The following is a 16,785-nucleotide window of genomic DNA, read 5'->3' as shown; positions in this document are numbered from 1 at the left end:
CGATGCTCTAATTTCCCCCATATGCCTCCTCCACTGGCCCCAGATCCGTGGAGCCGCCACCACTATAGGTCTGGCGGAGTATCTTGCTGGCGGGAGCGGCAGAGGTGCCGTAACCAAGGCTGCCAAACTGGTGCCCCTGCACGAAGCAGCCTCCATCCGCTCCCAAACCGACCCCGTACCCACCATCCATTTCCTTACCATGGCTATGTTAGCTGCCCAGTAGTAGTTGCTAAAGTTCGGCAACGCCAGCCCCCCATCCCCTCGGTTCCACTCGCGCATCGCCTTCCTCATCCATGGGGACTTTCCCGCCCAAACAAATCCCAGGATAATTGTATCTAGCCTCTTAAAGAAGGACTGCGGAATGAAAATGGGGAGACACTGAAATATGAACAAGAATCTCGGGAGAATCGACATCTTCACCGTCTGCACTCTCCCCGCTCATGACAGCGGGAGCGCATCCCATCTCCGGAACTCGTCCCTCACTTGCTCCACCAACCGGGACAAGTTTAGCTTATGCAATTTACTCCAGTCTCTCGTTACTTGTATCCCTAAATATCTGAAGCTTTCCCCTACCAGCCTGAACGGCAGCCCCCTCAGCCTACTCTCCTGACCTCTCGCCTGCACTACCCACATCTCGCTCTTTGCCATGTTCCAAATTCCCTCAGGGTTTCCATAATTCCGTCTATCCCCGCCATTGGGTCTGACACGTATAACAGCAGGTCATCCACGTATAACGAGACTTTATGTTCCCCCCGCCCGCCCCCCGGACCAGTCCTTTCCAGTCCCTTGAAGCTCTCAGAGCAATTGCCAGTGGCTCTATAGCCAGCGCAAACAGCAGTGGGGAGAGGAGGCATCCCTGTCTAGTCCCATGGTGCAGTCTGAAGTAGTCAGATGTCATCCTGTTCATCCTCACACTAGCCTCTGGGGCCTGATATAGCAGCCTAACCCAGTCAATGAATCCCACCCCGAACCCAAAACGTTCCAGCACCTCCCATAAATAGTCCCACTCAACCCGGTCGAAAGCCTTTTCGGCATTCATTGCAACCACTACCTCTGCCTCCCTGCTATCCGGGGGCATCATAATCACATTGAGCAGCCTCCTTAGACTGGCCACCAGTTGCCTGCCCTTTACGAACCAGGTTTGGTCCTCCGCAATCACGTCTGGTACACAGTCCTCCATTTTAGACGCCAAGATCTTGGCCAGTAACTTAGCGTCTACATTTATCAAAGAGATTGGCCAAGAGGACCCACATGCCTCCGGGTCTTTATCCCGTTTCAGTATATGCGAGATAGTGGCCTGCGACATCGTCGGGGGTAAGACCCCTCTGTCTCTTGCCTCGTTGAACACCCTGACCAGCAGCGGCCCACTATCTCGGAGAACTTTTTATAAAACTCCACCGGGTATCCGTCCGGCCTCGGGGCCCCTCCGGGAGGCCAACGATTCTTAAATTCTGCCAGCGAGACCTGTTCTCCAGGTCCTCGAGCTTTTCCAGGAGCACTCTCTCAACCTTCGAATCTCCATGTCCTCCACCGTCTTCTCCAGCTACTGGACCTTCTCAGCCTGGGCATTCAGCCTTTTCTCCATTCGGTCAAAAGATTTCTGGAGCAGTTCCAAATGATCACTTTTCAGTGCTAGGAAGTTCTCCTGCATAACCTGCAACAGGTGCTCCATTGTCGGCTGAGCTGGCAGTGCCCAGGTCTGGACATCGGCCATATTTGTTTCACTCACAGCCTCCCCTTTGCCTCTGCTTGACCACTTCTTCAGCTGTTTGCGATCCTTCCTACTTCTTAGTTCCATACACCTCTGCATGGATTCAGTGCCTGAGTGCTATTACTTTCCAATCCAGCGCTTAAAAGCGCAAAAATGTCAGGGGAAAATGTCCAAAAGTCCGATCAGAGCGGAAGCCACCAAGTGTGCGACTTGCTCCCTCATAGCTGCCACTGGAAATTAGGATGTTTCCTTTATGGGAGAGTCTAGTAGCAAAGGGTATGCTCAAAGAGTAAAGGTTTGCCTATTTAAGATAGAGAAGAGGAAGAATTCAGAAAATAGTGAATCTGTGGAATTCTTTACCACAGAGGGCTGTAGAGGCTGGGTCGTTAAGTATGTTCACGACTGAGATCGACAGATTTTTAATCAGTAAGGGAATCAAGGGTTATGGGGATAAGTTGGGAAAGTGGAGTTGAGGATTATATCAGATGAGCCATGATCTTATTGAATGGCAGAGCTGACTCGATGGGCTGAGTAGCCTACCTCTGTTGCTGCATCTTATGGTCTTATGATTCCATTCACAACTTGGGTGCTTTTATATACACACACATTTATACACAGGTATACAAAGATATATGCTAACTAAACATTTTAATTTCCTGAATGCTTCAGTGTTAAATGTGTTTTTACTGAAAGGCTGCTTTGGCACACCTCGAGTCCTTGGCCATAGATGGGGAGCAAGCTCCTCCTCCAGCTCCCAAAGAAACAATTGAATGCTTACCACAAGTTGCAATCTCAGAGGAGCAAAATGGTAAGTGAAATGATTATTCCTTTTTTAAAATAGATTTAGAGTACCCAATTATTTGTTTTTCCCAATTGAGGGGCAATTTAGCGTGGCCAATTCACCAAACCTGCACATCTTTTGGTTGTGGGGATGAAATGTGCAAACTCCACACGAACATTGAACCCGGGTCCTCAGCGCTGTAGTCCCAGTGCTAACCACTGCACCACATGCTGCCCGAAATGATTATTCCTAATATGGGTGCATTAATATTTCTGAAAATTAGGTTTAATTTTGCGTCATTTACTACTCAATATGGTTTTGATAGGACAAATTACATTATACAACAAAGACTTCAAAAGTGTAGGAGAAATCCAGTTGATTGTTTTGATTTTAATTTGATATGTAACTGCCAGCCCCTTCTTCAAAAGGTAAATTTAGTTTAAAAAAAACTTATTTTGATATTGTAGGCCTCGTCAAAAAGAAAAAGGAGGCATTTGTCAGGGCTAAAAGGCTGGGAACAGACGAAGCCTGCGTGGAATATAAGGAAAATAGGAAGGAACTTAAGCAAGGAGTCAGGAGGGCTAGAAGGGGCCACGAAAAGTAATTGGCAAATAGGGTTAAGGAAAATCCCAAGGCTTTTTACACGTACATAAAAAGCAAGAGGGTAGCCAGGGAAAGGGTTGGCCCACTGAAGGATAGGCAAGGGAATCTATGTGTGGAGCCAGAGGAAATGGGCGAGGTACTAAATGAATACTTTGCATCAGTATTCACCAAAGAGAAGAAATTGGTAGATGTTGAGTCTGGAGAAGGGTGTGTAGATAGCCTGGGTCACATTGAGATCCAAAAAGACGAGGTGTTGGGTGTCTTAAAAAGTATTAAGGTAGATAAGTCCCCAGGGCCTGATGGGATCTACCCCAGAATACTGAAGGAGGCTGGAGAGGAAATTGCTGAGGCCTTGACAGAAATCTTTGGATCCTCGCTGTCTTCTGGGGATGTCCCGGAGGACTGGAGAATAGCCAATGTTGTTCCTCTGTTTAAGAAGGGTAGCAAGGATAATCCCGGGAACTACAGGCCGGTGAGCCTTACTTCAGTGGTAGGGAAATTACTGGAGAGAATTCTTCGAGACAGGATCTACTCCCATTTGGAAGCAAATGGACGTATTAGTGAGAGGCAGCACGGTTTTGTGAAGGGGAGGTCGTGTCTCACTAACTTGATAGAGTTTTTCGAGGAGGTCACTAAGATGATTGATGCAGGTAGGGCAGTGGATGTTGTCTATATGGACTTAAGTAAGGCCTTTGACAAGGTCCCTCATGGTAGACTAGCACAAAAGGTGAAGTCACACGGGATCAGGGGTGAGCTGGCAAGGTGGATACAGAACTGGCTAGGCCATAGAAGGCAGAGAGTAGCAATGGAAGGATGCTTTTCTCATTGGAGGGCTGTGACCAGTGGTGTTCCACAGGGATCAGTGCTGGGACCTTTGCTCTTTGTAGTATATATAAATGATTTGGAGGAAAATGTAACTGGTCTGATTAGTAAGTTTGCAGACGACACAAAGGTTGGTGGAATTGCGGATAGCGATGAGGACTGTCGGAGGATACAGCAGGATTTAGATTGTTTGGAGACTTGGGCGGAGAGATGCAGATGGAGTTTAATCCGGACAAATGTGAGGTAATGCATTTTGGAAGGTCTAATGCAGGTAGGGAATATACAGTGAATGGTAGAACCCTCAAGAGTATTGAAAGTCAAAGAGATCTAGGAGTACAGGTCCACAGGTCATTGAAAGGGGCAACACAGGTGGAGAAGGTAATCAAGAAGGCATACGGCATGCTTGCCTTCATTGGCCGGGGCATTGAGTATAAGAATTGGCAAGTCATGTTGCAGCTGTATAGAACCTTAGTTAGGCCACACTTGGAGTATAGTGTTCAATTCTGGTTGCCACACTACCAGAAGGATGGAGGCTTTAGAGAGGGTGCAGAAGAGATTTACCAGAATGTTGCCTGGTATGGAGGGCATTAGCTATGAGGAGCGGTTGAATAAACTCGGTTTGTTCTCACTGGAACGAAGGAGGTTGAGGGGAGACCTGATAGAGGTATACAAAATTATGAGGGGCATAGACAGAGTGGATAGTCAGAGGCTTTTCCCCAGGGTAGAGGGGTTAATTACTAGGGGGCATAGGTTTAAGGTGCGAGGGGCAAGGTTTAGAGTAGATGTACGAGGCAAGTTTTTTACGCAGAGGGTAGTGGGTGCCTGGAACTCGCTACCGGAGGAGGTGGTGGAAGCAGGGACAATAGTGACATTTAAGGGGCATCTTGACAAATACATGAATAGGATGGGAATAGAGGGATATGGACCCAGGAAGTGTAGAAGATTGTAGTTTAGTCGGGCAGCATGGTCGGCACGGGCTTGGAGGGCCAAAGGGCCTGTTCCTGTGCTGTACATTTCTTTGGTTTTTTTTAATCTTAGAATTTACAGTGCAGAAGGAGGCCATTCGGCCCATCGAGTCTGCACCGGCTCTTGGAAAGAGCACCCTACCCAAGGTCAACACCTCCACCCTATCCCCATAACCCAGTAACCCCACCCAACACTAAGGGCAATTTTGGACACTAAGGGCAATTTATCATGGCCAATCCACCTAACCTGCACATCTTTGGGCTGTGGGGGTAACCGGAGCACCCGGAGGAAACCCACGCACACACTGGGAGGACGTGCAGACTCCGCACAGACAGTGACCCAAGCCGGAATCGAACCTGGGACCCTGGAGCTGTGAAGCAATTGTGCTATCCACAAGGCTACCGTGCTGCCCCTCTTTGTTCTTTGATCCCTCTTGTGGGCTGAGTTAGCTGATTTCAGCAAAGGCAGCACCCTAGTTGGCCTTTGCCCTCTGGAATAATGCTTTTGCATATAATATAACAAGGATATGTAATGACTTGATCTTTGTGTAATGAGAAAATCTTAGCTACTGCCTTAGTGACATCACCTGTTCACAGCCTCTCAACATTGCAAAAATAATTTCTAATGTTATTTTTTAAATTGTTTTTATATTGTGGGCAACACGTTTGTCCTGAGAGGTAGTGGAGGTTCTCTTAAACCACTTTAATTATTGTGGCAGTGTGCTCCCACAGTTGTGTTGGGTAGGAAATTCCAGAAGTTTTGATCCAGCCTCGAAGAGGGAATGGTAATATTATAGTCAAGTCCAGGATATTCTGTAATTTGTTGGGGAACTTGAATGTAATTTTGATCCCACAACATTGCTGCTCTTGTTCATCTTTGTGACAGAGGTTGCAGAATGTGGAGGGAAGTGCTGTTGAAGTAATGTTGGATAAATGTTACATGAAGTGTTTACAGAATACCTGAATAGTTTATCTCTATTATGGAAAAAAATGTTACTTCAGTGCCATTCTAACTACTTAATTCCTAACCAAACTGGATTTACTCGAAATGCCTCTGTACATTATTTTCCTTTTCTCAAACTGGGTGTTGGCTACAGTGAAGAACTAAATGTGCTTCTTGTTAGCTAGCTGCATAGTAACTAGTGATCTGAAAGAAAAAATAAACCCAAAAATAGTCTTTGGAGGCTGAGCAATATTATTGCTGTAGTCTGAATGAAAATATAACGCATGATGATCTGTTTAATGCAATAAATACCATTCTATTGGTCACTTTAAAAAGAAACCGTTTTTAATTTTGAACCAAAATTGTATAATCTTGATTTAGATCTGTTGTAATGATACTATTTATCCTGCAGGCCTGGAGCAGTCCTGTGCCATCTGTTGCAGTGAATATGTGAAGGAAGAGAAGGTGACAGAGTTACCATGTCATCATCTATTCCATAGGCCGTGTGTGACCCTCTGGTTACAGAAGGTATGTATTAATGATCAACATTTTAAATCATTGGTTCAAAAAACATTCCTGAGCACAAAGCAGTTCAAAAGATCTTTGACATGCTTTACTGTATTCTTTCTTATTTTTGTAATCTGTAAGACTGATGTTTAAATTTATAGTATTTATAAAATGTTAATGTTTTCATAAAATTTGAGCAAACATTATCATCAGTCCCTCCCACAAAATATTCCCTAGCTGCTGACTCCAACCCTCTTCCTGGCAATTATTTGAGACTGAATCAAACTGTTTATAACCTTGGCAACATATTTGACTTTGAGCTTCCCACCACATAACACATGCCATCACTAAAACAGTACATTTCCACCTCTGAAATAGTTCAACTCCGTCCCTGCCTCACTTCATCTGCTGCTGAAAATTTCATCCATGCCCCTCCAGACCAGGGTTGAGAAATTTGTGACATTTGGTGGAATTCCAATTTAGGGATCATGAAATTCGGCACTTTTAATCTTTTTTCCAATCTCCACCTTCGTGCTTTAAACAATAAAAAAAAAACAATTCTTGAGCTAATGCAACAACAGAAATGAAACAGATTTCCTATCGATTCTGAAAGAGGAGGGATGTGTTTGTGCAATGTACCTGCTCCTGGTGGCAGGTATCACAGTGGTTAGCACTGTTGTTTCACAGTGCCAGAGTCCCAAGTTCGATTCCTGGCTTGGGTTACTATCTATGCAGAGTCTGCACGTTCCCTCTGTGTCTGCCCGAGTTTCCTCCGGTTTCCTCCCACAAGTCCCGAAAGATGTGCTGTTAGGTGAATTGGCCATTCTGAATTCTTCCTCTGTGTACCCGAACAGGCGCCGGAGTGTGGCAACTAGGGGATTTTCACAGTAACTTCATTGCAGTGTTAATGTAAGCCTACATGTGACAATAGTAAAGATTATTATTAATGTGCTTCCAAGCGACTTTGTCAGACATGCTGTTGGAGCATGGGCTGCTGAGTGAGGGAGGATCGATCATGGCATATGAATGTCACAAAGGGTGGATTTCAGGAACAGTTGTGAGATCAAATGTGGTGTGGAATGTGAGGCAGCCCAGTGGGTAGGACATCCCTGAGCATGGTTGCTGACTGGGAGGAAATCGGGCTGCTGGCAGCCGACTTTCAGAGGGCAGCATGTAGAGATACAACTGCAAAACTTCTATTACACTAGGTTGTAAGCTTTTCTCTGTGTGCCCTAATCTCTCTATTCTCGACAGCTGCTCATCTTTCTTGCCCAACAACGAAAAATTGAACACAACTCCATTATCAATAAATAGATAAATAGAACTTTCAATTTGTAATCTTGTTCTTGAAAAGCGAATGTTGCTAAATGAGGCAAAAGTTTGAACCTTAGAAATGTAGCTCAAATTAGTTTGCCGATTGTGGTTGCCATCATATGTTTGGACAAATCCGTTACAGTGATTTGTAGTTATAAAGGCGTTTTAATGTCATAAAATGCCCCGACATCCTTCAGAGGAGTATTATAAAACAATTATGAGACAAAGCCACAGAAGGAGATATTAGGTCAGACAACCAAAAGCTTAGTCAAAGAAGTAGGATTCAGAAATGTCTTAAAGGTGGAAAGTGCAATAAAAAGGCAGAGAGGTTTAGAGAAGGAATTCTAGAGCTTAGAGTCTTGCAGTTGATGGAGCATTTAAAAGTGGGGAAGGTCAAGACGCCAGAATCAAGGTTTCCGACATGTGGAAGGAGGTCGCACGTAAGTGTCCTTGATTTTTGTTACTTTTCATCCAGTTCCCGTGGTCATTGGTGGACAAATTCGTCCCATTTGAGAGCCTTTTGGGTGAGGATGTCAAAAGGCACAAAAAAGAACATTGGAAATGAAGGTGTGAGCAGTACCCCTTCTAAGGAATTGGGCGAGGTGCGGAGTCCTGCTGGATTGAAGATGATGGAGGCAAGCTTGCTGGGTGGAACCGCACCTATAATCTTTATTAGTGTCACAAGTAGGCTTACATTAACACTGCAATGACGTTACTGTGAAAATCCCCTAGTTGCCACACTCTGGCACCTGTTTGGGTACACTGAGGGAGAATTCAGAATGCCCAATTCACCTAACAAGCACATCTTTTGGGAGTTGTGGGGGGAAACCGGAACACCCAGAGGAAACGCAAGCAGACACTGGGAAAACTTGCAGACTTCGCACAGACAGTGACCCAAGCCGGGAATCGAACCTGGCGCTTTAAAGCAACAGTGCTGACCATTGTGCTACCGTGCCGCCTGTACCCAATTACAGTGGACAAGCTGACGGAGGTAATGGCTGTCACATTTGAAAGACAATTCGGCCAGCATTTTGAGAGGCAAGGGAGAGAAATGGTGGAAACCCTCTCAAAATCGTGGATGATGCAGGGGTTATGGGGAGAAGGCAGGAGAATGGGGATGAGAAAATATCAGCCATGATTGAATGGCGGAGCAGACGAGTGGCCTAATTCTGCTCCTATGTCTTATGGTCCCGATAAAGGAGGCTTTGTGGTGGACATCGGAGACAGTGCGGGAGTATGGTGAGGTGTTGAAGGGGGTGGAGGAGACACTGTCGTGACAGTGTTCAGCTAGCCTCGCTGGATGCCGAGCTGCGGAGGATGGAGGACAGGAATAAGGACCTGCGAGCTGCGGTTGAGGATCTGGAGGTGAAATTGAGGTGGCAGAACCTCAGGATCGTGGGGTTGCCTGAGGGGGTGGAGGGTCCAAGGCCAACTGAATATTTTGAGGCAATGTTTGTGAAGTTGATGGGGCAAGGAGGATCAAGGCCCTCCCTGCAATTAAGCTTGATCGGGCCCAGTGGTCACTTCGGGCAAAACCAAATGAACCATCATGAGCAGGCGACAATTTCAAAAAGCCCAGTGTAGAACTTCAGAAGGACATAAACAAGTTGGTGGAGTGGGAAAATAGGTGGCAAATGAAGTTCAATGATAGGAAGAACATGGAGATAGAATATAAAATAAGGGCTAAAATTCTAAAAAAGAGTGCAGGAACAGGTGGCTATGTGCATAGATCATTGAAGATGTCAGGATAGATGGAGAGAGCAGTTAAAGCTTCTGGGCTTTATTAATAGCAGCATACAGTAGAAGAACAAGGAGGTTATACTGAATTTATGCAAGGCACTAGTTAGGTCCCAGCTGCAATATTGTGTACAGTCCTGGGCGCATTGGAGACAGTGCAGAAGAATGATTCCAGGGATGAGAAACTTCAGTTATGAGGATAGATTTGAGAGGTTGAGACCGTTCTTCTTGAAGAGAAGGCAGCTAAAAGGAGATTTGGTAGAGATGTTCAAAATCATGAGGGGGCTAGACCGAGAGAGATAGGGAGATGAAAGCAAATTACTGCAGATGCTGAAATTTGAAACAAAATCAAAAAATACTGGACAATATCAGCATATTAGAGCGAGACAGCGAGCGAGGCCATCACTAAAAACCCTTAACCAAAACCCCCTCCACGTCCCAGATTCCAGTTCCCCACATTCCCCCAGCATCTTCTCCGCATTCGCCGGCCAATAATAATACATATCGGCCTTTCACCCCCCTTCAGACAATGGATATTGGAATTCAACTAGCAATGGTGGCCTTTCTGCTAATTGCTGCAATCTGGGGGATGCGCTGCGACTGGATGAGCTGGAGCTTGTCGAGGAAGATGTAGTTGCAGCAGCGGAGGGTGCAGCAGTGTAGAGTGCCCCAAAAGTCAAGGAGGAGGAGGTAGGTGCCAAGGAGGCGCTGCATGTTACTGGCAGCCTCCATCATTCAAGGACCTACTGGACCGGGCATGCTGTCGAAGATTCCGGATGAGCAGGGAGACAGTGTGACATCTCTGCCAGATCACAGCACACCTGGTGGAGATATGGGGGAGGACACCAGCTCCCGGTGGCCATCAAGGTCATGGTCACCCTGGACTTTTACATGGCGGGGTCCTCCAGGTGCTGAGTGCGGACCTGTCCGGGATCTCTCAGACCTTGATGCATAGGTGCCTTCTTGGAGGCCCTGTCAGCTCAATAGCATCCATTTCAATGTGTACTGAGCCCACCAGCATGCCCTGGGCAGCGGGGTTCACCGCCATCAACGGGATGCCCCAGGTGCAGGGAGTGATCGTCGGGGTGCATGTCCCCCTATGAGCACCTGCAGATGACAGGCTGCTCCACACCAATCGAAAGGGGTTCCACTCGATGAACGTGCAGCTGATATGTGACCTCAGCCAGGCATCATATACATCTACGTCCGATACCCTGGCAGTGTGCCATCTGGCACACTCGATGATTCCTGACATGTTCGAGACATGGGGGAAGATGGGCAGGACATGGGGTCCAGGCAGGCACGGAAGCTGCACAACGTGTGCACCTGGGCCAATGCGCACGGGAAGCTCTACTCTATGGGAACCCTCCAGGTTCACTGACTGGGGAAGGGAGAGAAACTGGCCAGGGGCACGGACCCTGCATCCTCCTGCGATACCAGCCGCACTGCAGGATGCGAGCCCTGGGTTGATAGTAACACTGGTCCATGGGCTGATGGATGATGACAATCCGCTCTGCAATGAGTTCTGTCTGACTCCTGCCCAAGGTAGCACTTTCGACCATCCACCTGGGCTATCCCTGCATGTGTCACTGTGTCATCTTCAGACTTGAGCCGGATCCGGGGGGTCCTGTGTCTCAGGTCAAGGGCTGCTGTTCGAGCTGCGCTCCTTGGCTCACGGCGGGGGCGAGGGGGGCACTCCGGCTATGGAACTGACTCAGGGTGGTGGACACCGGATGTACCCGCCCCATCACCAGGTCCTGCAAGACAGAAAACAAGATGCATGATTAGACCACAGGCCGAGAGTGGGTATGGGTGTCGGCATTTAATGCAGGGTGAGGGTTTGGCCGCCCTCCGGGTTGGGGGAGCATGGGGAGGCAGGTTACGGGTTTGTGGGACACGGGTTATTGCCAGGGACCAGTGCTGCCTACTTACTTACCCTGGCAGACCTGAGATCGTGCAATTTATTCAGGCAATGCTGGCCGGTCCAGAGAGTGTTGCTGACGGTGCTCACCGCCTCTGCCACCTGCGCCCAGGCACGGCGAATGGCGGCGGCTGGCAGCCTCCTTCCCGGGCCTGGGCACAGGGTCAACCACCTCTCCTCCACCTCGTCCAAGAGGGTCTCCAGCTCAGTGCCCATGAAACGGGGTGTTGCTGTCCTCGCTGCCATCTTGTGGGCTGGGATGGTGCGTGTGGGGAGTGGAGTATGTGTACGCGGCTGGAGCTAGTCGGCCTCCTGAGTGTCAATCGTGAAACCGGCGAATCCGGCATAGTTTCTCATTCAAATCGATTATGTTTCGCATGGCGCTGGTGCTAGTCCCTTAACAGTAGCTGAATCGGTCCAGGTGCGGTGCCAGTTTTGCTGTCGTGGAACTCCACAAATTCTGTGAAAGCGTCAACATTTTGTCTCAGAAATGGAGAATTCCACCAAATGCTTTTCAGAATGACCAGACATTTACAGTCAATAAAGTCCTTCAGATTCTTTTTTTTTTAAAAACATTTTTTAAAAATTCTCTTTTTTTCTCATTTTCTCCCACATTTACACCCATCAAAAATAAACAATAATCAGCAAGATATGTCAATCCCCATAATAACAACGATCCCATCCGCCCACCAACCCCCAAACCTCAGCCCACATGTTCACATAAATGACAAAAAGGAATCGGGGATTACCCATAGTCACCCTTAATCTACACAGGCCCCCCCCCCAACTAATGTTCGATGTTATCCAGTTCTTGAAAGTGCATAATAAATAGTGCCCATGACTTGTAGAATCCCTCCAAGCGTCCCCTCAGTGCGAACTTAACCTTCTCAAGGGTCAAGTATTCCAACATGTCCCCCCGCCACACCAGGGCACTGGGTGGAGAGGCTGCTCTCCATCCCAGCAGGAACCACCTTCGGGCGATCAACGAGGCGAAGGCTATGATATCTGCCTCCGCTCCCGTTTCCAACCCTGGCTGGTCCGATACCCCAAATATGGCCTCCTGGGGACCCGGGTCCAGTTTCACACGCACCACCTTGGAGATTACCCGAAACACCTCCTTCCAGTACTCCCCTAGCTTTGGACAGGACCAAAACATATGAACGTGATCCCCCCCCCCCCCCCCCCCCCCCCGCAACGCGCTCACACATCCGCTACTCCTTCAAAAACTCGGCTCATCCTCGCCCTCGTGAGGTGCGCTCTATATACCACCTTCAGCTGTACCAGCCCCAACCTCGCACATGAGGTGGAGGCAGTCACTCTCCGGAGCACCTCACACCAGACCCCCTCCTCTATAACCTCTCCCAGCTCTTCCTCCCACTTTGCTTTGATCCCTTCCAGTGGTGCCTTATCCTCTTCCAGAATAGCTCCGTACACCGCTGACACTGCCCCCTTCTCCAGTCCTCTTGTCGTCAACACCTCCTCCAGCAATGTGGAGGCCGGTTCCTCTGGGAAGCTCTGTATCTCCTTCCTGGCAAAATCCCGAACCTGCATGTACCTAAATCCTTCTCCCTGCTCTAGCCCATACTTCGCTTCCAGCTCCCTCAATCCTGCAAACCGACCCCGAAGAAACAAATCTTTTAGCGTCTTAATCCCCTTCTCTTCCCATTTCCGAAAACTTCCATCCCACCTCCCTGGCTCAAATCTGTGGTTCCCCCGAATCGGCATTTCCCTTGACCCTAAACCCAACCCGAAGTGTTGGCGAAACTGCCTCCAGATTTTCAATGAAGCTATTATTACCGGACTCCCTGAATATTTCCCCAGAGCTATCTGGAGCAGCGCTGTTGCAAGTGCCTTCAGCCCCGACCCCCTGCACAAACTCTCCTCCATTCTGACCCACTGAGAATCCACCCCTCTGACCCAGCTCCGCACTTTCTCCACATTCGCCGCCCAGTAGTAGTACAACAGGTTCGGGAGACCCAAACCCCCTGCCTGCCTTCCGCAAGTCCTTCAGATTCTTGATGGTGCTTTGGATCTCTGACCTAGCAGCAATTTTTCCCAGGTTGATGTTCAGCTCCTGAGATGTTGTCATTGAACTGGAACTTGAGCTGGGCCGAGTTGATTGAGGATGTCCCAAAAGTGTTCCACACACCTTGCCTCCTCCTCATCCATCAGTCAGGCCGTGCCCTTATTGGTACAATCCGGAACCTTGTGACTCAAAAGGAAGTGTGCTATAACTGAACCACAAGGAGCAAAGTTTGGAATCCCATTGGCATTTTAAAAAAAATAAACATTTTACTGAGGTATTTTTGGTATTGTAACAACAACAAAATAAACAATGTACATGAAACTATAATTATAGTGCAAAAGCCGTCTCCCTGCCTTACAGGTCCCACCGTTATTAACCCCCTACTCAAAGCTACACTAACCCCCTCCCCTCCCCCCCTCCTACTCTTTCCCCCCCCCGGCCCCCCTCCTACTCTTCCCCCCCCCCCCGGCCCCCCTCCTACTCTTTCCCCCCCCCCCCCCGGCCCCCCTCCTACTCTCCCCCCCCCCCCCCCCGGCCCCCCTCCTACTCTCCCCCCGGCCCCCCTCCTACTCCTCCCCCCGGCCCCCCTCCTACTCCCCCCCCCCCCCCCTCCCCCCCCCCCCCCCCCCCCCCCCCGGGCCCCCCTCCTACTCCCCACCCCCTCCCCCCCCCCGGCCCCCCTCCTACTCTCCCCCCCCCCCCCCCCTGGCTCCCCTCCTACTCCCCCCCCCCCCCGGCCCCCCTCCTACTCTTCCCCCCCCCCCCCCCCCCGGCCCCCCTCCTACTCTTCTCTCCCCCCCCCCCCCCCCCCCCCCCCCCCCCGGCCCCCCTCCTACTCCCCCCCGGCTCCCCTCCCCCCCCCCCCCCCCCGGCTCCCCTCCCACTCCCCCGGCCCCCCTCCCACTTCCCCCACCCCCTTCCCCCTCCCCCCCCCTCCTCTCCTCTCTCCTCCTCCCTTCCCTCCTCCTCCCCCTCCCTTCTGCTGACGATGAATTTTCCACGAAGAAGTCGACGAACGGTTACCACCTCCGGGCGAACCCTAACAGTGACCCTCTCAAGGCGAACTTGATTTTCTCCAAACGGAGAAAGTGAGCCATGTCCGATAGCCAGGTCTCCGACTTCGGGGGCTTTAGTCCCTCCAAATTAATAGTATCCATCTCCGGGCTACCAGGGAAGCAAAGGCCAGAATGTCTGCCTCTTTCTCCTCCTGGATTCCTGGGACTTCCGCCACCCTGAAAATCGCCACCTCTGGACTCAGCGCCACCCTTGTTTTTAACACCATGGACATGACATCTGCAAACCCCTGCCAAAATTCCCTAAACTTTAGACATGTCCAGAACATGTGGCCATGGTTCGCTGGTCCTACCGCACATTTTGCACAACTGTCTTCCACCCCAAAGAATCTGCTCATCCGGGGTACTGTCATGTGAGCCCAATGAACGACATTGAATTGTACCAGGCTGAGCCTGGCACATGTTGCGGACGCGTTGACTCTACTCAACGCGTCCTCCCATAGACCTCCTCTATCTCTCCTCCCAGCTCCTCCCATTGGCATTTATAAGCAAATTGCCATTTTCTTTTTTTTTTTTTTTAAATGGTTTGAGGGACAATTGTATGTGCCTGTTACCAATAGGGAGCCTGTTTGCCAGCTGGGTACATTAGTACTTTGGTCCTCCATTGATGGTGTGCATTCATAAGATTATCCATTGAATTTACGTACAAATTACTACAAGCCAGTACAAGAATTTCTAATAACCTCATTTCTACAGTACAGGTGTTCTGAAGTTAAAATTCTGTTGAAATGTTTTTTCTTATTCAATGTTGACATGAACATATCTGATCAACATTCCTGATTGGAAATTGAGTGAAAAAAGTAGAAGAGCGTGATTACATTGGCTTTGCTGACTGACTCCTTGTTGTATTTCAGTCTGGGACATGTCCTGTATGTCGTCACATTCTTGCATCAACACTTCCAGAAGCTGCTACTACTGCATTTTTATCAGAACCAGAGATCCCTCCTTCTACCCGTGATGGTCCTGCAATACGATGAAGCCAAAGTTTTCCCAATGAATGTGAAAGGGAACTGCACTATTTAAATAGGAGCAGAAAGTATGAAAATATGTTGTGATTTTACTCGTAGGCTTATTTTGTTAAAGGCTGACAAAACTGTCTTACTACTGGTGAGGTGTTTAATTCTGCATTATAATTATATGTAAAAAAAACTTCATTAATGGTTGTATTTTTGTGACAGAAAATTAGACCTTTTGTTGCTGTTAATATTTGGGCAGGGTTATGATGTGTTTGATTTATTTCTCTGTTCAAATGAAATTCGAAATATGCTTTTTGGTTAAACAAAATCATGTATTTTGATGCTGATATCTATTTGCACAGAGAGCTTAGGGCACAAATGTATTTTAAGTTTTATTTTGGAAGTTAATTCTAAGGTTTTTTTGTTTTGTCTAATGCAGTAACACACTGACTTTACATAGGGTGATGGAGCGTGAGGAAGTTGTCTTAATTCCATGGGATAAAAAAAACTTTAGTTTCTTTCAATGTGACCTGAACAGTGACCATAAACGAAGACATCATCTGAGAGCACAACAGTTATTGAGATTTGTTTCACCTCCAATAAACTGCATTATGAAAATGGAATATTGTCATACTGTTTAAATGTAATTGTTATTCTGAATTCAAAAATCAGAGGAAATGTTCTCAACATTTTCAAACTGGAACATTTAAAAAACGATTTTGCATGGTTACAGCATGAATGTGAATTTTTTTTTTTTAATCCTTTGAATTCTCTTCCTTGTTCTGTATTGAGATCAGTGCCACATGAGTTCATATGGTGTACATCGCTGGATGTGGTAACGTTGAAGTGAAGTTACCAATCAGAATTGCATACAGAGTATCTACTAACTTGGTAACTCAAAATAAAAAATGTTTTATTTAAACTGCAACTGCAGAGAAACAAAGTAGTGACTTATTGCTAAAATCTAATTTCCCAAAAGCAGAAATATGTGGAAATGTAGTTTGAGGAAGATTAACGATTGGCTTTCTAAAGACATCCGTTGATGTTTTCATGTTTTTGAAATTATAATACACGTACGAAAAATAAACTGAATGGGACGCAATGAGATTGATGACTTTAAAATGTTTACTTTTCATTACTTAGATCTCATTCATATTTTCATTCATATCTAATCATACAGGTTCCCAGAATTACCAAGAAGAAGAATTTTATACTTATGGAAATTGCAGTCTGTCCGACAATTTGCCTTATTTTAAAACGGTTGCCAATTTAACAAGGATAGATATATTTTATTGAGATTAGTGTTTTCACTGCCCTTTTTATGGAAGAAGATTCTACAGTTTTTAATTTCTTTTAATTCACACTGAGGATGTGGGCATTGCTGGCAGGGCTGCCCTTTCTAGTTGGTCTGAACTGATCAGCTTGC

General features: G+C 47.6%; 1 protein-coding gene across 6 annotated transcripts in view; it reads left to right on the top strand.

Moving 5' to 3' along the window:
* Positions 1-16,287, top strand: part of pja2 (praja ring finger ubiquitin ligase 2) — a 91,466-nt gene extending 75,179 nt beyond the window's left edge. For 5 of the 6 annotated variants that reach the window (XM_072516403.1, XM_072516405.1, XM_072516404.1 and 2 more), the window contains 3 exons: positions 2,405-2,519; positions 6,238-6,353; positions 15,258-16,287. In XM_072516403.1, the coding sequence (XP_072372504.1) occupies positions 2,405-2,519; positions 6,238-6,353; positions 15,258-15,380 (354 nt within the window). In that variant the 3' untranslated portion in view covers positions 15,381-16,287. The remainder of the gene's footprint in view (positions 1-2,404; positions 2,520-6,237; positions 6,354-15,257) is intronic. The other variant, XR_011949086.1, reaches the window with a different exon arrangement.
* Positions 16,288-16,785: the final 498 nt, after the last annotated feature.

Source organism: Scyliorhinus torazame, chromosome 9 (assembly GCF_047496885.1).
Source record: "Scyliorhinus torazame isolate Kashiwa2021f chromosome 9, sScyTor2.1, whole genome shotgun sequence".
Classification (NCBI taxonomy): domain Eukaryota; kingdom Metazoa; phylum Chordata; class Chondrichthyes; order Carcharhiniformes; family Scyliorhinidae; genus Scyliorhinus; species Scyliorhinus torazame.
Note: the sequence above shows the minus strand (reverse complement) of the source record. Positions and strands in the feature narration are given on the sequence as shown.